Source organism: Cynoglossus semilaevis, chromosome 19 (genome assembly GCF_000523025.1).
Source record: "Cynoglossus semilaevis isolate Cse_v1.0 chromosome 19, Cse_v1.0, whole genome shotgun sequence".
Lineage (NCBI taxonomy): Eukaryota > Metazoa > Chordata > Actinopteri > Pleuronectiformes > Cynoglossidae > Cynoglossus > Cynoglossus semilaevis.
The window spans coordinates 11,545,055-11,566,011 of NC_024325.1; the positions used below are offsets into that span (position 1 = coordinate 11,545,055).

At 37.8% G+C, this 20,957-nt stretch overlaps 2 protein-coding genes across 2 annotated transcripts; one reads left to right on the top strand and one right to left on the bottom strand.

Moving 5' to 3' along the window:
- Positions 1 to 1,666: 1,666 nt before the first annotated feature.
- On the bottom strand, positions 1,667 to 14,274 carry pls3 (plastin 3 (T isoform)). Its single transcript, XM_008332996.3, has 16 exons — positions 14,138 to 14,274; positions 8,360 to 8,466; positions 8,090 to 8,241; positions 7,756 to 7,885; positions 7,396 to 7,528; positions 6,907 to 6,988; positions 6,623 to 6,788; positions 6,285 to 6,427; positions 5,835 to 5,930; positions 5,477 to 5,672; positions 5,276 to 5,354; positions 5,023 to 5,137; positions 4,800 to 4,930; positions 4,436 to 4,559; positions 4,044 to 4,168; positions 1,667 to 3,961 (listed from the first exon to the last, which is right to left on the bottom strand). The coding sequence occupies exons 2-16, from the start codon at positions 8,418 to 8,420 to the stop codon at positions 3,829 to 3,831; spliced, it is 1,866 nt and encodes a 621-aa protein (XP_008331218.1). The 5' UTR covers positions 8,421 to 8,466; positions 14,138 to 14,274; the 3' UTR covers positions 1,667 to 3,828.
- Positions 14,275 to 14,431: 157 nt separating this feature from the next.
- cnga2b (cyclic nucleotide gated channel subunit alpha 2b) lies at positions 14,432 to 20,928 on the top strand. The gene is made up of 7 exons (XM_008332995.3): positions 14,432 to 15,394; positions 16,804 to 16,912; positions 16,995 to 17,105; positions 17,737 to 17,907; positions 18,318 to 18,425; positions 18,514 to 18,620; positions 18,795 to 20,928. The coding sequence occupies exons 2-7, from the start codon at positions 16,812 to 16,814 to the stop codon at positions 20,291 to 20,293; spliced, it is 2,097 nt and encodes a 698-aa protein (XP_008331217.1). The 5' UTR covers positions 14,432 to 15,394; positions 16,804 to 16,811; the 3' UTR covers positions 20,294 to 20,928.
- The last annotated feature ends 29 nt before the right edge of the window (positions 20,929 to 20,957 follow it).

The following is a 20,957-nucleotide window of genomic DNA, read 5'->3' on the forward strand; positions in this document are numbered from 1 at the left end:
TTTCAATCGATTAACTTGTTTTTAATTACTATTATGTTTATATTACAATGGATTAAGTTGTTTTTAATCATGTCGTTCCCAAATGCCTGGTCTGGGTGTAGGTAGTTCGTACCCACAAGAGAAATAGACCCGCAGGTCTCCCTTCTTCATCTTCCTCACCCCCTCTCTCAGTCACATTGAAATCAGTCTGCTGAATATGCCGACTACAAACCTGGGTGTTTTTTGGTCAGGTTGAAGTTTCCCTCCATATCTTCTGCATCCACTCAGCCCACACCACAGCGTCAACTGGAAATGGATGGAAGCTGACTTCCTTGTAATAACGCCACGAGAAGGTGCACAATAATGGTACACAACGATAAAGTGCTGAGGCTCTCATCTTTTGACAAGCGAGTCGCTTTCCTTGAATCTTAAAACAATCTTTATTAAAACGCTGTAAAACTAAAACTCAACTCTCAAACACTCCGCTGTTATCTCCCGCTCCAGTGGTCAAATCGCCGGAAGTTTTGACCGGAAGTACGCGCCCATACGCTCCGAACGACAATACGCCATATTGTCCCCTGTGGAGCATATAGGGAACTGCACTCTCTGCTCTACTCAAAGGGGGTCTTGTACGTGGTCTACCTGGGCCTCACATACTGTGGAGTCAGTGTGTTCATAATATTTGAGATTATCACTTAAAGAGACAGCGGAGTAACTAAACCTTTGGCATAAAATTAAAGCTAGCTGAAATATTTTGTGTTGGCTATTTGGTGTATTCTATTGCACCTCGTAAACCAAGGTCAAAGTGCATGTGCAGTAACTTTAATACAGTACAGCTTGTATTGATTTAAGCAGCACAAAATACAAAAAAAACCCATATGATTTCCTCTTAGTTTACCAAAAGTCACAGTTGTTCTTCAAACCTCTCAAGAATTACTTACATTTCCTGTTGCAACAGTCAGGAACAGTGCAGAAACAGAACGTTAGAGATTTCTTCACAGTTGCTTATTTAATTTCGACAGCAGCTAGATCAAACACATAACAGTGAATATATAACCGTTGCATTCCCTTTCTGTTCTGTGGCTCATTTATACAGGAGTGTCACTGTTGTTACTGGTGTTACCAGGAAGAAGAGCAACACCAGTGGCCGTAACACCAGTGACAATTTGGAAGGGAAACAACAATTTTAACAAAATGGCTGCGATGAGTCAGACCACATGTCTTCAGTCATATCTAAATCATTGAACTATTCAATGTAATCAATTTTAAGTTGAATTTTTCACCATTACAGATATGAAATAACAAAGATAACAGACTTAAAAGCTATATTGAACATTAAATATTGAACATTAAATGAATAAACTTTGTTTTATCATTACCAGGTCAGTCTTTTAGTTATTAAATATATATAATTAATGTGATTATTATTGAAGTAAGTGACAGCACTTCCATAGTTTTAGTAGGACACTTAAGCAGATCCAAAGTCAGAACACAAATGAACAATATAAATTTAGATTGCAATACTGATGCCTAGTGGCTAGTTTTCTTATAGCTAATATTTTATTACGTAGATGTCCAGTTGCAACCGAAATAATTTCTGTGACCCTAAAATACTTTGGAATAATTAAATTACATTTGCTGAAAATGAAAATGTCATCGTTGATTAAACTTGATTTTAACACACAAGGAGTTTTCAAAATCAGATTTATTGTTTACATGTCAAGTACCTACAAGAAGACATAACTAAAGACCAAAAATTATATTTTGTAAACACTGTTGTTGAATTTCATGTCACTACCTGGAATGAAGATACAGTTTAGATTTGCTAGTGTTGAATGTAAATGGACAAAAAGAAATCTGCAATGTTCCAGTTTGTCATTTTTAAGAATTAGTTCATTGTTGTTGCTTTTCAAATTAAAAAGAATTCAGAAATCTCTAAAGTCAGTGGTGCTGATGTTCTTTACTATAACGTTGTACTTCTCATGGTTTTCATGGTCTTTCTCACTATAACTTTAGTCAGATATTTTTGATAAGCATGATAATGAAATTGTAGCTCAACAGCGACAATGTCTATTTCTACTGTGAACATTAGTGTTATATTTGCAGCATTTTTTTCATATCCTTTCAAGTGAAGTGCACTAAGCACCCTAAACAGTCCATTTTAAACCAACCAAACATGAGGAATGTGAATATATACACTCAAATAACAAGGCAGAGCAGAAGCCACATCTTAGCTGATGTTTGATTGACAAGAAAAATACACTGGATTACCGAACACCTTATTTGGTGGAAATAAAGCTGCACTTTGCTCAAGCCACACACCCTCATAAATTAAATAGATGTTTTGGAAATCATCATAATGTGTCAAAAGTTTGTTACTGGGTAATTATAACTGCTTTTAAACTATTTAAACTGTACCTTTGTCCTGTATTGACTAAATGGTGTCTGAACTGTGTGCATCGGTTGCTCTGCAGCCCGTGATCATGGAAGAGATGTTAATGTCAACAAAGACTAACTGCCTAAAAATGGGAACTAAAAAGGGCACAGGAAGTAAAAAACACAAAATCATTATCTTTTATGGACCGTTGTATTACTAAGTGGTTCACCACATTAAGCTTCATCAACTCAGCACGTGGGTGACATCTACTGGCAAAGTGGTTGTTTAGCTGCTCGTTCTTATTTGAACCAAAAATGTATACGAATTTGACAGGCATTTACGGTGATTGACTCCTGCACTATACACAGGAGGGAGATATTTACAGGGTTTAATGGGGTTGTGTGTAAATATTGAAAATTATTTTACTACTTACATAATGATGACTTTGTAACAGTGAATTCAAACATTCAACTTCTGTTCCAATATCACTTTAAAGCAGAAGCCATTATGGATTACAGCATAAAGACACAATCAAAGAACCCTAATATTAGGGGTGATCCTAAGAAGCAAAAAGAAAATTTAACACTAAAGGTGTTAAAAGCTTAAGGTTCATTATTTGGTCACTGTGTATTATACGGTATGTTAGTGTTCTTTTTCTTAAATCTAAATCCTTGTAGTCATTTAAAAAAAAAGAACTAAAACCAATAAAAAGTTAGAGAAAACCCAGATTACTGTTTTGGTTTTTTTGTGCTTGTTACCTCCTGTGCTCATTGGATTTGCATATACAGTATAGTAATAGTAACAATATATTTCATAATAAAAAACATGAAAATTGAAACCAGGTTCCTCACTGTTTCTTTCTACCTTTTTTCTTTTTTTTATTGACAATATACAATACTTGCCTACCCTGTAAATAGGACTTATGAGTTTAAGCCACATGTTGGTAATTTCCCAGCATTATCATTTACCACACCAATAATCCCACAAAAAACAAGAAAATGTATTGTACAAGCATCCAAGCACCACATGCAGCAAGGCAGATATGTATGTTTGTAGTGCTAGTTGTTAAGGCGTTTTCAGGTGTCAGTGAAATTGTCGCATTGTGCGACTTTATTGGCCTAACCAACCAAATTGTCGGAATGTGTTTGTTAAGGATAAATCTTCAAAATCTGACTATATAATGTAAACAACATTGCAGCTACTAACATGCCAACTCGCTCAAAAACAGGCTTCTTATATAATAAGAGGTTTGGATACTGAGTAACAAGTTGTCTTGTGTTGTCTAAGTGTTTGGAGTCCGTTTAAAAAGAGAATGATACATCAGTAAACACATGTAAAAGTATGGTTGTGATTCTGCTGTATTTACATTCAACAATATATTTTTTCATTCCTTCATTTTGGGAAGCTCTTTTAAAACTCTGAAGACTCTGAAGGCATGTTTCAAAAGGGTAGCAAAGCCCCCAGCCAGTCTCTCATACACGATTCATCCCTCGACCCATCAAACACGCAAAGACAGTCATCACCATTTTGGGTTTGACCTCCACAAGGTCTTCTGGGAGAGCGTAGACACGGGCTCCAATCTTTCTTGCCATGGAAATGGCATACCTGGGAAGAAAAGAGAAGTTCATTGTTTCAAAACATAACCACAAGCTAGTTGTTCATTCTTTTTAGCCACCGGGAGTCCTACTTGGCATTTTCCAACTTGTCATCTCCAGAGAGGCTGCCATATTTTATGAGGTCATAGTTAATGCTTCCAGGCTGGATTGCGTCGATCAGCTCCAATACTGCGTGACTGCTGCCGATTTCTTTGTCCTGTTGATATAATTCAATGTTCAATTAAAATGATGAATTCATATAAAAAACAAAAACAAACTCAATAGCACTTGGCAAAATCAGGATATAATATGCTACTTATATGTTATATAGTAAAAATATTATTACCATGATTTTTAAACTGCTGGATGTTTTTCACATTTGTTAATTCACTGTTGCTCTTTTCTAAACTTGGTTTAACTTTTATTATTCAAACCTGTATTAGACAGTTACTTGATCATCATCACAACATAGAAAGAGATTTACCTTAAAGCTTAATATCTTGGTTGATTTTCCTGCTTCAGCCAATGTTTTGTTCACCCATTTCACAATAACGTCGTCATTTACTTTATGTCCATCCCCCAGCTCCTCCAGGACATTCAGTGTGTATCTAAAAGAGTGGGAAGTTTTAGTTAGACTTAGTTTTACTTAAACATTTGAAGAACCTTAACAAAAATAAATGCAATGTTTTTATTTTTCCTAGCCCCCCAGACACTACATATATATATATTTATATATATACATATATTAAATATGAAATAAAAAGAATATTCTTAAGTTCATAACCACAGACAACTGAAACAGTCAGATTATTTATGTATTAACATCACTCCTACTTTTGATGTTTTACCTTCTCATTAACTGCCACAAAAGTGCCAGAGTCAAAGTAGCGTTGCCATCATTCAGGTCCTGCCCTCCGATGCCAACAAGGGAGAACTTGGCTGATTTGCCCAGATTTACTGCATAACAACAATTCTCCAACTGGAATCACAAAAGAAAACAGTGGGCAATGAATGTTAAAACGAAGATGAGAGGAGTTTTGAAAACCAACAAACGAGGAATTGCGGACTCACTTTTTTCATGTTTGTTCCTATTTTGGGGTAAGGTGGCTTGTTGACCTTGTTCCAGTCAACCTTGGCTTTGATCTTTTCATAAAGCTGAAAGATGACAATGGCATCCTGCAGGTCTCTGCACAACAGGGTTGGGTTTGACAAATAAAAGGATTAGAAGTGGATAATTTATTAGTTATGAGCAACCAATTTTCTTATTGTTCAACAAATTAATTAAAAGGACTTTTAATCACTGAAAAGATGTAATGATGTTTACCCATAGAGATGATTAACATGTGGGTTTACTCCCAGAGAGTTCATCCAGTTCCTAAATGTCCGCTCTTCTCTCGTCTCACCTAGTAAGTAGAGAATTATGGTATTCACCATTAGAATTTCCCATTAGGAGACAGCACATTACTGCAGCAAAAAAACATGCCAGTGCATGTGTCATGTACAGTTCTTCAGGTGGTGTCCATACCTTCCAGGAGTCCCCAGTCAATGTCCTCGTTCTCAGGTTTAGTTAGTGCTGGATATTTGTTAAAGAGATTGGCCACAAAAGCAAGGTTGAGTTTAGGATTTCCACTGACAACGTCAGCTGGGGTGACAAACTGGCGACAGCCGAGCCTGTCAGCCTGCTGCAGCATGGCCTCTGCCCTCTTCAAGGAATCTTTTTCCTGGACAGCACACAACAAATATGTTTCAATCAGAGATGCTCTGCAGATGTCACGTCCTTAAGCTAAAGACAATCAATGGTCAGTTGTAGACTATGGTTCCCAAACTTGTATTTCCCTGCAATAGATTTGTACCTACTGATGTTGGCCATTTTGACTACTCACACTGAAGCCTGCCATGTTGATGTCTATACGTGGTTGATCATCGTCTGTGCCTTTTGGAGAGATTTGGTTTAGCAGGTGAAAATAGGCCTTGGAGTCCTGAAAAAGAATTGAACAAACATCAGTGGTTGGCAATTTCATTTAATAAATCTAATGACCTTTTGTTATAAAGTTTGTTTCCAAGTAATTTGAAAATGGTCACAGTGCGAATGGTTGCAGTTTGCTGACCAGCACAAACCTACAATAACACCTGTCTCCTTCAAGGTACAAGCTCTTCGCTGCCCTAAAACTGGACATTTAATGTTTGATCAGAGGCCTTCTACTGAGGCTGTGAATGTGGGTACATTCATGGCTTCGCAACAAACAATTTAGTGCCACTTTTAGGTTTTCTTTAGCATCTGTGGGGTTTTTTTTAATTTACTGACCTTATCAGAAATTAGTGTAGAGACTTACCTTGATGTCAGAGCTGAAGTTATTGATTTTCTGCCAGCCAGCATTTTCCAGGTGAAAGTTTGCCCAGCGCAAGAGCAGTTCTTCTGGAGACAGTTTCATTAGGTCTTCCAGGGTTTCCCCTTCTCTCAGTAATGCAGCCAGAGCTGCCAAGACAAGAACAGTATTCAGTTATGTAGGACAATTTTTGTATAATCATCACTTTTTTACTCTGCCTGCCATAACCCATTGAAACTAAACCGGTCTGATGCCTGCTCTGTCAAACCAGCCTCACTGAGCGCAGTGCAGTAAATATCCTAGGAAACGTAATGGGAGAGGCACAGTTGAAAAAAAACATATACCTTCATTTCTACTGAGCTCAATGTCAGCAAACAGACCAATCTTAATGATCTGCCACAACAGGCCCAGCACAAGATGTGGTTTTCCCTCCATCAGGTCAAAAGCTCCAATGTTCACCACGTGGCAGCCAATGGCAGAGGCTGAGTTTAGAGCCAGGTTAAGATTCTCCTGTGAGACACAAAGCATTTAGTACTGATCAACTAAATATAAAGTATGAAGTATTAATAATAATTGGAATTGAAAAGGAAAAAAAAAAAACGGGTGAACAAAAATGTTTTTTATTGACCTGTTTGGTAAACGGTGACAACTTCTTCTTGTTTATGGTTCTCTCATCAATTGTGTCTGGCACTGACAAGTTGATCATCTTACTGTACACATAAACAAATGTAATATTTGGCACATTACTTGGTCGTGAGAGATTATCAGGTGTCCTGATAATGATGATTATCTAATTTCACATAATTGGTCCGAAAACTACTACTGATTTATTTATTCAGTGACACAGTGATGAATGAAAAACATTTAAATAATTTGTTGAAAATCTTTGTTTGGGTCTTACTATGACTAGAGCCATAGTCTAAAAAAACAACTTAATTTTACAATTAGACATTTGACTGATTTAACCATACAACAATAAATGATGGAATAATAATAATAAACCTGGAAAGGAACAGTAAAAGCTCCTGCAATACATTTCACAAAGAAAAAACGCATTCACATGTAAAATACAAGTACAGACATATTGTGTATGTTATGAGTAAAAGTTCACACTCACCAGAGAACGATACCATCTCCAACGGATTTGAAAAGTGAGTCTGTGTTAGGATCCATGGGTAAGACATGTTTGCAGTCAGAATCTTTCTCAAGCGCCGTGTTGATCCAGTTCACAAATGCAAATCGCTCCTCTTCTGTAAATGGATACAGGCAAAAAAGCATTAGGTATAGACACCAACAATAAAAACAGCACAAGCTAGACATCATGGCTGTTAGTATGTTCTAGGGCAGGTTATTTGTCCATGCAGAGTCCAACGAGTCATTTGATGCTAAATGATGCATTTGTGTCCCAATTGTAAACTTAATTAACTGGAATGAAAATGTAGCTAGTATTCAAGATGTAAAGACCAGAGCAACTGACCGGAGAATGAGTGTTGTGTGCCTTCACTCGACAGCTCGGATGTTCCACCAATAGCCAAGATCCCTTCTTTCCTGTTGATGGCCTTGCGAAATGTTTTTGCTATTTCACTGCCTCTCAGCTCCTGGACAATCTAAAATAAGATCATTGATGATACACAGTATGTTAACTTTTTAATATTAAGAATTTTGCAATGTTGCAGAACTGTTACATAATTTCTTCCTATCCAGTCTCTGGAGGCATGCAGATATAGACCATAAGTGAGAGATTAAAGTAGTGTGCCTTTAAAATTTGAAGGTGAACCGAAGGTGAAACAGAAGGTGAAATCTTAACGTACCGACAGAAACTCCTCAAAGCTGATCTTGTTGTCCTTGTTGCGGTCAAGTTTTTGAATGATCTCACGAACCATGTAACCAGGCAGATCATGCCCAGCTTCTTTAAGAAGTTCATTGAGTTCAAAATCATCTATAGATCCATCGCTGTCTAGATCTAGAGATACAAAAAAATCCCTTCAGTATAAGCAGTTTGTTAGCATAGTTTAATATGTAAAAATTATGTGACCTAAATTTTAAAATTAAAAAAAAACTAAAAATAGAATATTTCCTACCAATTTTGTTGAAGACTTCCCTCATTTCCTCCAACTCCTCTCTTGTTATCTTTCCAGACATTTTCTGTGATTGACCTGAAGTGGCCAGTCAAACAGGCAAGGTCAAACTGCAGAAAAAGAAAAAGCACATTCATATACACGGTTTTGAAATTAGAGACGTAGAGGTTATCACAAGTCCGGCCTGTTTTCCCTCTAACTGATGTCTGCTTATCTCTAACGTATTCATGTATTCAGCCATCACTTAACTTTCAAATTTCTGCTCATTTATTTGTTATTCAAATAATAATAAAACATGCCTGGAGAGATGTGAAAATTAGTGTGCACTGATCGTCGTTGGAGTGTGGGAACAACTACACAAAATCAGGTGTGTCAAGTTTGTAGCATAATGTTTAAAAGGACTCGATGGTGGTTTAAAAAATGAAAGGCTGTGGATTGGGGTGGACAATATTTTAATATCTATCAGTATATTTCTAAACAAGATATAACACGGGACAATATCGCTTGCATCAATATAGTTCATTTTGCCTGATATGACAATGCATGGGCCGCAGGTTTGCTCCTATTTTTCTTCTCCTTCTCCCTGTGTCCCTATATGCACATAGCTCTTCGGTTCTGCCTCCCTTGCTTACAAACACAAGTCCTCCTCCTCCCTTCTCATCTACTCAGCAACAACACAGAGACGTAGTGTGCCACAGAAAAGGAGTTGGTCAGTAAACAAAAGAACAACGGCTTGATCATTTGGAAATGGTTTGGTTTTATAGTGTAGATGGCCACCAGCAAAATGTTTCTGTAAAGCACTATAATGTGCACTATAAGGAGTGTGTCACAATTAGTGTTGTAATCTCTCAGTCGAGTGGTCCATTTATCGATACTTTCTGGTTCAACCAAATTTCAGATTGGTCAATTTCTTTTCCGTGTATATGTATATATATAATTTCATCAGGCGGAAACAGCGGCTAACAGCGGTGTTTTCAGGCCACCCCATTTCACAAATAACTATCTTCAGAACAACCCCCTTGTTTTCACTATTTCTGATTATCAAAGTCACTAGTGTCTTCAAAATAAATAGTTTTTTGGAACTTCTCTTGAAGGCTGCTTCGCTAAAAACACAAGACCTCAGAATCTGGGTCAGTTACCTCAGCTGACAAGAAAGAAACATTTCCCTACTTATTAGAAAGATTTGCTTAAGAGTGGTAAATCTTCAGTCACAAAATGGGAAAAATATGACTCTGAAGTAAAGAATCATATTGCCTTAGAAAAACAGTGTTCCCAAATTCCATTAAAGCAGAATAACCATATGAAAGTCAGTGAAAATAAGGAATTCCTCCGAGAACCCTCTTCCTGTATTGCAGTGGCATTGGAATGCATGGGTCTGAGTAAATGGAGGTTTGCTTACACAGACAGGAGGAGGTGCCGCCTTTCTACACATGGCTGAAACTGGTATGATGGCATTCCTCTTTTGAACACAACCATTTAAAGAACAAATGATGTCTGTGCGGTGCATGGTGGTAAAAGTGGTTTGTGTATAGTTCCTCATTGGAAAATTATTAAAGTGAATCTTTTCCTGAAAAGGGGCTACAATTCCAACATTGTTTGAAAATTAGTTGTTTTTTAAAATAGTGTTAGACCAGAGTCATTCAAACATCCTGACAATTAATACTAGTCTCCAAGCCAAACAAAAATCTAAAAGAACCTTAACAGCCCAAACAGCAGTGAACACTCCTGACAAAACAATTTGGAAAATGGAAATGCCAGTGTTGCTATATTTAACTTGTAGCCACAAGGATATGAAATGTGTCTGCTCAAGACATAGCGTCTACAATGAGGGCCAATAAACATTACCTCATTGGCCTGCCTCTGTCACACCCTCAAAAAAAGGCAGAATGGAAACAGACGAAGGGTTAAATAGACCAGGGGAAGGCACAGATGGCCATAGACAACTGAAATACAGCACTGGTGCTAAAGAAGAATAGAAGAGTTGTGTTCAACCAACACTGGGGTATGAATATTGTGCAACTGTCATTTGTCAGGCTCCAGAGACAGTTGCCATCTTCTGCAGCTGCTTTTTGCAATAAAAAAAAAGGTCAATGTTCAGGACAGTTCTGACACAGATATTGTCACAAGTTGTAAGCCAGGCATGGCATTCTAGTTCAACAAATAAGTATTAACTCAGTTAACCAATTATTATATGTGTAATGACTCATTATTACTCACCATTATACACACCAATGTCATCCCCTGATTCACTGCTCTTATATCTGCTATTCAATGTATTTAATTATTATCATTTAATTATTTAATTATTTAAATATTTACCATGTATTACACACTGTACTTTCCTGTGTTTTGTAAGTGAAAACCTACCTGGCAATAAAATCGTTTCTGATTCTGATAATTAATGTTTGTGAACCTTGTTTTTTAGCCTTACAATAAACTTCTTGTTTTTAAACTCAGCATATGTGTTTCATATGTTAAAGTAGAAGCTTAACACACAAACTGAGTTTTTTTTTTGTTGATATATCTGCCAATATGTCACTGTAGTTCTATGACTTGTTTAAAAATGCCTATATAAAGAAGTCTTTGCATTCAGAGAAGTATGTCTGGAAAAATATTAGTGATTGTATTTACTGTAATGTGACATACAATATTTTTATCATAGGTAATTATTTGTTACGAAACATCACAGAGATCAGGGATAATACATTTGTATCATCTCTAGTAAGTTATGACGTTGACTAAAGCTCTATATCTTTCCATATTGTAAGAGGGATTATCAATATCTAAGCTTTTATTATTCCTACAGTATATTTAGATTTTTAGCAGCTAATATATGCATGTTAAGATTACATGTTAGGATTACAAATTAGTTTATTTTCTTTGTTCCCCCCTCAATACCAGACTAGATTATAAAATAAAAAAATAGTAAATACAGATCTTTTTTAAATGTCCTTTTTTCCTTTATCTTGGTCATTTCTGGTCTATGGGGTTAACTAAAGATCACTGTGCACAAATCAAACCCATAGAAGACTTACTCTTGTCTAGATAAATTACCCAAACACTAAAACTGAGACTAGGTTCATTTGTTTGTTGTACTTTCTTTGTAAAACAGGTCTAACACTCCTCTAATCTTTCTCTATTCTCTAATCTTTCAGATGCTTTCCTCGCAACCAAAGAACATTCTTGGTAAGCCTGTCCTTTAATAAGCAAAACCAACTGTATACTTGAACACAAACAATTCTTACTTCAACTTTAATGCCTCTTTAACTAAATTTAAAAGCAGAGGGGCTGTGCCCATAGCCCCCAATAAATGTTTAGAGCTAAAGCAACTCCACCCAAACGCCACCGTTTTATCCAAACAGCTTTATGGGAAATGTGGGCACACAAATAGATTGGGCAAACTTCCTAAATCTGATGACGTTCATGTGTACACACCCAATGTAGTCTTTCTAAAAACGTAGACACAGCCACAATTGCCCACAGATATGAAGCAGCATGGGCCTTTTCCTTACCCGTCAGACACAGGGTAGAACAAACACAGGCAAGCTGTCAGGTACGGAGGTGGTGACTACAACAAACAATTCATTTACAACAGAAAACATAACCTTTTGGTCTAGAGGTGCTACATTATTAAACCACATAAGACAACATACTCTGAAATTCATTTTCCTTTTCACCAAGTGAAATGACTTCTTAGAAATGTCATTAGACAGGTTACTTTAGTGCTGTTAAAAGGCCCTGCAGTCTAGCAGCCACACCTATGAGGGTATTTATGAGTCAACGCAAAAATGTGAAGCATTACCATTTAAAACATAGTATAATCAGACAGAATGTGCCACACCTTACCATACAGACCACGCTTTTCTCCATATACTAGCTTTTTGACAATAAGAGAACTCTTTGCTAGGATCGGCCAGTAGCAATGGAAGCCAACAACTTGTAGCCTTATATATTCAGTGCCATTTTATCATTACACAATTGAATTTTAACTTTCCAAATTTTCAATAATTAAGGATCTCAAGGAGTGAGGCCATTTTAACAGGCCGTTACCAGGAAATGGCACAATGTTTAAAGTGCAACTAAGGAATAATTTACTTTTGGATTATTAGCAAAACAAACGCAGAAAATATTAAACAGTTGTTGTGTCTAACAGCTATAGAAACCTAAAATTAAACCTTAAATTTGTGACAGCAAAGAGAGCGTACAGACAGTTGACTTATAATGGTATGGGCGTGTTTAGGCAAAAGCCTAGAAAAGGCATGGTTGCTCCTCTTTCCTGATAGTCTAGTTTGTCTGTAGAGGAAACAAATCTTTTACTTAATATTTCTCATTATTTATTTCACATTTCTCATTGTTCTGAGACCATCAGTTATAAATACTTTTTTAAAAAGTAGATCAACACGGAAGTCAATTTTGGTAAATTATTAAAAGCAGACATTTGAATATCACCAAGCAATAAGATAAAATAAATGCCGCTGGCTGATAAATATCTCATCTGTACCTTGTCTGCAAGAATTACATTAGAATTACTAAAACATTAAAAAGAATGTGAAAGTAATTGCTTTTTGTCTTTGAACTTAAAAGAACAGTCAATTTGTGGTTTAGAGTTGTTTTTGAGTTTGAACTTAATGGATACAAATGAGGAACAGCCATATCTTGGTCATATAAGTTATTTGAAATCTAAATGAGAAAACGGTTTTGTATGCATCACATTTTCTTTAAAACAGAGAAACAGCATGGTACGTTTCAAGATAGGGAACATTAATGATTGTTCTGGTCACTATTACTATTTCTACTAAATAATTCAGGAAGACATATGATTAAAAAGGAATTTATTCGGTCCAATGTGGGTGAATGAAAAATCTTGTAATGCACAGTGGCAGCATCCACAGAGAAAATATGGCACATTAGTCCTTGACTACAACAACATTTTTATTTCTTGTGAGATATGAGACCAGGTTTGATCCTTGTTATAAAAAATAACGACAATAACGAAATAAAATGACTTTTCTCACAACTTAACAAAGATTATTTTTTCTATTGATTTATCTTTAATTAAATGATAAAGCGCAAACAAGTTTTGTAACGAATAAACGTTTGGACACACGCACGAACACACATTATCTTTAAAAACCAAACCTGCCTGTTTTCGGAATGTACGGGAAAACCGGCGTATCCGGAAAAAGCCTTCGCATGTGAAAACTTCCAACACTTTTCAGTCTGAGCTGAGACCTGTATCAACGACCTTCCTTCCAAAGGCTTAAAATGCCAACCTCAATGAGGCTCTTTTTGAGCCATTGACATTTTTTTATCAACCCCGTCGTTGGGATTTAAACCATTACTTTTTATGGTAGCGTTACTGGGCGTTTCTTCTTCTTCTTCTTAACAGTTTACCCAAAGAAGGCATAGTTCGAAGCAGTATACTTAAATAATAAGTCAAATAATGGCGATGTTAAATATTTACCACGACTGTTGGCTATATAAACTATGACAGAAAGACACATCGAAATTTACACTTTGTAAAGCACTCATTGTCTCTTCCTTAGATATTCGTGTTCCTTCCAACAGAGACGTTACTGCTACTTTTATTTGTTATTTATCGCTGTGTGAAGGACCCAATGCTAGCCGGGCAGCGACAAGGACAAACACGAGAAACTTTGTTTGCTCAACTACCCCGATACCAGCAAGTAGAAAACAACGGCTGCGTCATTTTAAACGAGCCTGTTGTTTTTAAACGAACCCCAGGTTTGTTTTTAAAGTAGCCAGGAAATTATAACTCACCGTCGGTGCGCCTTATTTTTCCAGACAAGACGCTGACAGTACTGTCTCCTCCACGTAGAGACAAAGTACAAAGCGCCTGGGAAGAGTCTCCGCCCCGTCCGCCGACGTGACCACCGGGCGTGGTAACGCCAACTGCGCCAACCGTTGATTTTGAACGGACACATTTATTGTGTCTATTTTATGTCTATAATGTACAATTTCATATGACCGAACTACCTAAGACTGTTCTTCTATGTATATGAATGTCGTAGGCAGGGTACTTGTGACTATATGTAAATATGATGCCGTTTTAAGTTTCAATGTTAGCTTTAGCGGGTTTGTTAGGATGTGGATTGCCTCAATAGTAGAACAGATATCTTTAGGAGGAAAACAATATGCGTATGGGTTAAAATAAACAACTAGAAGCAATTATTGAAATATGAGGACGAACACAATGAGTAAAAAAAAAGTATGTTTACTAGAGTGTCCTTTAAAAAGGCTGAAAACAATGAGCCCTAAAATTTGTTTTAACATTTGCTGAGATAACTAGGTGTGTGTTTAAATATTAAAATATTCTGGAATTGTCAATATTTTCAAGATAATGTTTGCAGCTGGAATTGAATCAAGAATAGAACAGTTAAAAGAATAAAGCAGTAGAACATTTTGTAAAACTAACAACAACAAAAATAATACTAATAATTTTGCATTATTCTACATTTTACATAGTTCTTCAATAGGTGAATGAGCACAAACACAGTTAACTATGCCAAAGAAATGGCAATGTACCTAAAGTGTGAACTAAAGATGATATTACTGTAGATGTAAAACAGATATTGCAAAGAAAATTAGAGATCTACACAAAGACACTTACATGAGTTCTTTAGAATAAAATTTAAAGAATAGATAATCACATAGGGACCAGACACTTTGTTGTATTTAATAAGTACTGTATCATTAGCGCTCTCCAGTGTTAGAAACCAGGAGAAGGGAAACAAGCGATCCTCCCAGGAGAGACACAGTCTAATGCTGCCATTTGAGGCTTTTCCTTGAGAACTGAATGTTCTCAGAACCTGTGAGGATCGAGAACACAGTGTGAAGACGAAGATATTTAAGAAGCAGTGACTTACTTCAGGAGCACATTCAACGAAAATGGTGCAAGTGTTGGATTTTACCTTTCACTTTACCAATATACGCAGTGACCACAGACAATGGGTTGGCTCATCTGGATGCGTATGTCACCGCAGTGACCTTTGTGAATGTAATTAATACAAACTCAAGGTAAGACCTAAGATGTACAGTAGGAACTTTAGATCAATTGTTTATTCTAATGTTTATTCAAGAATGTTTATTATTTCCATGTGTTTCTGTATTTTCAAATCTAAATCTTATCATGCTATGCTAGAGTTTTAGAAGCAAATGTTTTTCTATTATTAATAATAATAATAATAAAATTATTACATATCACAAAATTTAAATTAGTTATTTATTAGGCTTCTTTTAAACAGTCCATGCCAGTAGAGTAATACCTTGTTTGTATTACACATTCAATTTATTGAGTTAAATTGGTCATTATTACTGAATGGCAATGTTCTTCATCAAACCTTCAGTGCAATGTTATTGCTGATGAAGGAGTGCATGGTGAGTTGCCAGGTTTAGTCCCTCTATTGAACCACTCACATTCTGGTTTCCTCAGTGATCAAACCCCAGCGGAGAGCAACTCATCAGCTCACTGAGCCACAGTGCTTTAGGCATGCTCATGTGTGTTTGTGTTGTTGTCCTAATGAACCAACAATTAGTCACACAATGATAACAGTTGTCTAATCGCCTCATCAACTGTGCATTCAACTGTGTGTTCTGAGTTCCTGCCCCTAGTGATGAGGGTATATACTGAACTGCAGAGCATTTGAAAGTTCAAATGCCAATAAAGAGAAATAATAATAGTAAATAGAAATGCATGTGTGTGTGTGTAACTATAGCAAATGATAAACATAAATATATATTCTAGAAGTATACAATACAAACAAGTCTATCTATCCTACTCAGTTCTACTCACATTAAGTATTACAGTTTTGACATCTGTCAGGACCCATTTTCTTCCCTAGACTTTCCCCTGTCAGGACCCATTTTCTTCCCTAGACCTTTAGGTTTTGAAGACTATGTTGGATTGCTTAGCTGTCTTTGTTTGTTTTTTTAAATTTCTCTTCTCCGAAGGGAACTTTAAAATGAGGACAGATCTAAGTTGCATACTGGTTTAGCACAAATACACTCTTCACAAAAGTAACAGAGTAGCAGCGTAGCAGTGTGCTATGGTTGCCATAGCAACCATCTGTGTGCTGCGTGTCATGTGTCAGGACAAGCATAGGGACTGTGGCGAACAATCCCAGTTGTTCCTTCGGTCCCCTGACTATAAATGGGACATATACACTACAAACTCTTCAACGCCTTCAAACTGTAAACATGTCTCTCCTCCTGCAGCATCACTCCACGACTCATTATATTTAGGACTCAATCAAAATGATCACATAACTGTAATAATTTATTTGTAAAAATCATCAGATTTTTGAAGCATTTTTGATGTTTGACAATTTATTTTGTTTTATTTTTATCTGTACAAAGTGTTTAATAATGTCACAACTGTATGAACTTTACACAGTTATCTCGCTGTTAACATCATCACTGTTTCATAGATCTGAGGATGACTGGTCAGGCAGCAGAGAGGGATCGCTCACCCCACAATCTCTCAGTCAAGACAAGTCTGGAGGATGAGATTGGGAGAGCTGAAAGTATTCTGAGCAGGTGGTTCATAACCTCTTGGCCACAGCTCTGCTAAACACTGGGCAGCAAGAGAATTTAACTGTGTTGTTTGATTTGTTTCCAGGGTCCCTTCTGTTTGTGATGACACTTCGTCAGAACTGCAGAGAGTGGCTGCTCTTGACAATCATGGAACAGGTTCCCAAAAATCTTTTCAGAGGAATGGAGCCATATCAAGGCAAAACTGAAAAAAAAAACTTGATAATGATCAACTAAGTTGTTATTATTTCTGCTATTTTACTGTGTGTTGCTGTTGTGAGCCATTCTCAGCAGAACAAACCAGAAAAAATATGACACTTTTAGGTTAATATTTAACTTGAAATCACATCCATAAACTCATGTCACTTCACCAGGTTCAGGATACAGGCGCTGTTGTCCTAACGTTTATGTTTTGAGTTTGTTGCTTATACTCTTGGTTTTGCTATGAATTGAATCGTTTTTGTTTTGTCGTTTGTGTGTGATCCGTATGTTTCCTTTCATTTACTAAGATGACAGTTGTGATTTACTCGAGAATTTGTCCTCAACACAAAGACCCAAGTTTGAGCTCATAGACCAGTCCATAATTGACCAGCCTCCTACTGCTGGCCCTAGGCCTGAATAAATAAGATGGTGATTTCAGGGGAAAAGGTAACTGGGCTGCATTTATATGATGCTTTTCCAGTTGTTATGACCACTGAAAGTACTTTACAATACAGATTGTTCTCTATCTGGGGATGACATATACTGTATATATTTGAAATATGGTTTTGATTAACAAGACCTTAAGCTGGATGAAACATTTGAAATTTGGCTTGATGTGTGTGTGTTAGATTGGTAAACCTGGTGGTGAGACTCAGAGAATGGGCACACAGGAGTCTGGTAGAGGAGGAGAGACCAGACTCATTCCTGGAGCGATTTCGTGGCCCTGAACTGAGAGCTGCCTCCAGGCGCAGCAGCGTCACACAAGACGCTAATGGCAACATTACAAAAAGGATTTTAAGGTAATGTACCTCCATTTGCTACCCTGCCTTATTACCATATACTTTTGATCGATACCCTGTACCGGTGTGCACCATTACATAGACTTAAAGCAGATTATTACACCTCCTGCTGTGCCACTGACACTAATGCCTCTAATAGAGAAGCAGAGGCTTTTAGTTTTGTTGGTGTGGGTTCACCAAGCTCGGCTTGAAAGGGTCTGTCTTTAAAATCGTTTCTCAACTGTTCCATACTTTCTTCCAGTCAGCTCCACTTGGTGTCTCCATTGTCAGACATTTGTCTACTCTATGTTCACTGTATATGGTATTGAACAATATGCGACTTATTTTGTTCTGGAAGTTAGGCAGTAGGTAATAAAAATAGAACTCAGACACAAGGCTGTTACTGAATTGTCAATATATCCATGTTTCAGGAAAAATTGGGAATTGTTCGTGGTTTCGCCATCTGATGACGCCTACTACCGGTGGTTGTTTGTCATTGCCACCGCTGTGCTGTACAACTGGTTTCTTGTTGTTGCCAGGTAATCGCCCACAGAGGTTGTTGATGGCTGTATTACAATACATTCATTGCACTGTTCACTACATTGGTTTTTGTTGCTTTTAAAACAGGGCTTGCTATGATGACTTACAGATACAAAATTACATCTGCTGGCTGGTGCTGGACTATCTTTCAGACACTTTGTACATTTTGGACACCTGTGTTCGACTGAGGACAGGTAAAATAAGACCTTTGAACTAGACCGGGGTGTTAAACATACGGCCCGTGGGCCAAAACTGGCCCACTTGATGGATGAATTTTGAAAATGCCAATAATTATCCCAGCATACTGTAGCATCCATAATTGTTTCTTTTACCATTACTCCTTAACCATGTGTTTATATTTTTGACAGGTTTCCTGGAACAAGGTTTGCTTGTGAAAGACCATGTCAAGCTCAGGGACAGCTACACTCATACACTGCAGTTCAAGCTGGATATTTTGTCCATTCTGCCTACTGACTTTGCGTACTTCGCCACCGGTATCCACACGCCACAGCTTAGGTTTAATCGTTTGCTACGCTTCCCACGAATGTTTGAATTCTTTGACCGCACAGAGACGCGCACTAACTACCCCAATATCTTTCGCATCTGCAACCTTGTGCTTTACATCCTGGTCATCATCCACTGGAATGCTTGTATCTACTATGCGATATCCAAGTCTCTAGGCTTCGGCTCTGACGCATGGGTGTTTCCTAACAGCTCCAGACCTGGCTTTGGGACCTTGGCTCAGGCTTATGTCTACTGTCTGTATTGGTCAACTCTTACACTGACTACAATTGGGGAGATGCCTGCGCCTGTGCGAGATGAAGAGTACCTTTTTGTAGTTTTTGACTTTCTCGTTGGGGTCTTGATTTTTGCCACAATTGTTGGAAATGTGGGCTCTATGATTGCCAACATGAATGCCACCCGTGCTGAATTTCAAGCAAGAATTGATGCCATTAAACACTACATGCATTTCCGAAAAGTCAGCAGACACCTGGAAACCCGGGTCATTAAATGGTTTGACTATCTTTGGACCAACAAAAAAGCAGTTGATGAGCAAGAAGTGCTAAAGAACTTGCCGAATAAACTGCGGGCTGAAATTGCTATCAATGTACATCTAGAAACCTTGAAAAAAGTACGCATCTTTCAAGACTGTGAGGCAGGACTGCTGGTGGAGCTAGTGCTCAAACTTCGACCACAGGTTTTCAGTCCCGGAGACTACATCTGCAGAAAGGGGGATATAGGTAAAGAAATGTATATCATTAAAGAGGGCAAGTTGGCTGTGGTGGCTGATGATGGGGTGACACAGTATGCTCTCCTGACAGCCGGCAGCTGCTTTGGGGAAATCAGCATTTTGAACATAAAAGGTAGTAAAATGGGAAATCGCCGAACAGCCAACATTCGCAGCTTGGGCTATTCCGATCTCTTCTGCCTGTCTAAGGATGACTTGATGGAGGCAGTGACTGAATACCCAGATGCTAAGACTGTACTTGAAGAGAGGGGCCGTGAAATTCTGATAAAGGAGGGTCTGTTAGATGAGAGTATAGAGGGCGGTGGGATGCAGAAGGAGGACACGGAGGAAAAAGTGGAGAGGCTGGAGTCTTCTCTCGACACCCTTCAGACTCGGTTTGCCCGTTTACTTAGTGAATACGCACACACACAGCAACAGCTGAAGCAGCGGATCAGTTTATTAGAGGGACGGCTCAGCCCCCCTCAAGTAAACTGTGGAGCAGATGCCAACCGTGACACAATTTCTCATCCAGGGGAAGTTCATGAAACACAGCCTGTGACTTTGGTCCCCACAGATGGGACGCAACAAAAGAACGCAGTGAAAATAGAGGACAAAAGTTGTTCGACATCAAATCATTGACTTAATGTAAGTGAGGAACAACTGTGTACTTTTGATTCACATGTTATGTCTATGGAGCAGCTCTCTGTTACTGAAGCGAGAGTTTCTACAACTACACACTGTAGACATTTCAAGGAAGGGACAGTGGACGCACACAACCAACTGTGACCTCTGTTTTTAACCCATCACCACAGTGAGCAGTGGGCAGCGGGTGTGGGGACGGGGCCATGCTCAGAGCACCTCTCGAACTCGAACCTGAAACCTTCCGGAGCCAAGTCCTGCTTTGTGATATCAAAAGGATTGGAATAATCCTGCATCTACTCAAACTCAAAAACCAAGCCCAGCTGCTCTGTTGATGACCGCGCAGCTGCTCGTGCTCGGACGGCAACTGCTACATGGCTTATTGACGCACGCAGATGTTCATGTCACTTAGCGTTGTGGGGCTTGACTCCTCCGTGGAACACGTGTTGTCGTCATGTAACACCATTTAACAGCAGACCTTGGTTTTGTAAGCATGAAATCAACACGAGTCGTTAGTTACGATAGTAGTTACTGAGCAGTGTGGTGTCCTTTTCTGCTACCCTGTGATTTTATATTGTGTATATATATATATGTATATTTAAACATAAATATACACACATACATAAATATATACTGTATGTACATAACACACATATGCTATGCT

Excerpts from the sequence above, each read along its gene's own strand:
- pls3 (XM_008332996.3), bottom strand. The coding sequence starts at position 8,420 with ATGTCTGGAAAGATAACAAGAGAGGAGTTGGAGGAAATGAGGGAAGTC. Across the intron at positions 5,673-5,834 it reads TCAACATGGCAGGCTTCAGT|GAAAAAGATTCCTTGAAGAG; the intron begins GTGAGTAGTCAA and ends TGTGCTGTCCAG. Across the intron at positions 4,931-5,022 it reads TAGGAACAAACATGAAAAAA|TTGGAGAATTGTTGTTATGC; the intron begins GTGAGTCCGCAA and ends TTGTGATTCCAG.
- cnga2b (XM_008332995.3), top strand. The coding sequence starts at position 16,812 with ATGACTGGTCAGGCAGCAGAGAGGGATCGCTCACCCCACAATCTCTCA. Across the intron at positions 16,913-16,994 it reads GCTGAAAGTATTCTGAGCAG|GGTCCCTTCTGTTTGTGATG; the intron begins GTGGTTCATAAC and ends ATTTGTTTCCAG. Across the intron at positions 18,621-18,794 it reads CTGTGTTCGACTGAGGACAG|GTTTCCTGGAACAAGGTTTG; the intron begins GTAAAATAAGAC and ends TATTTTTGACAG.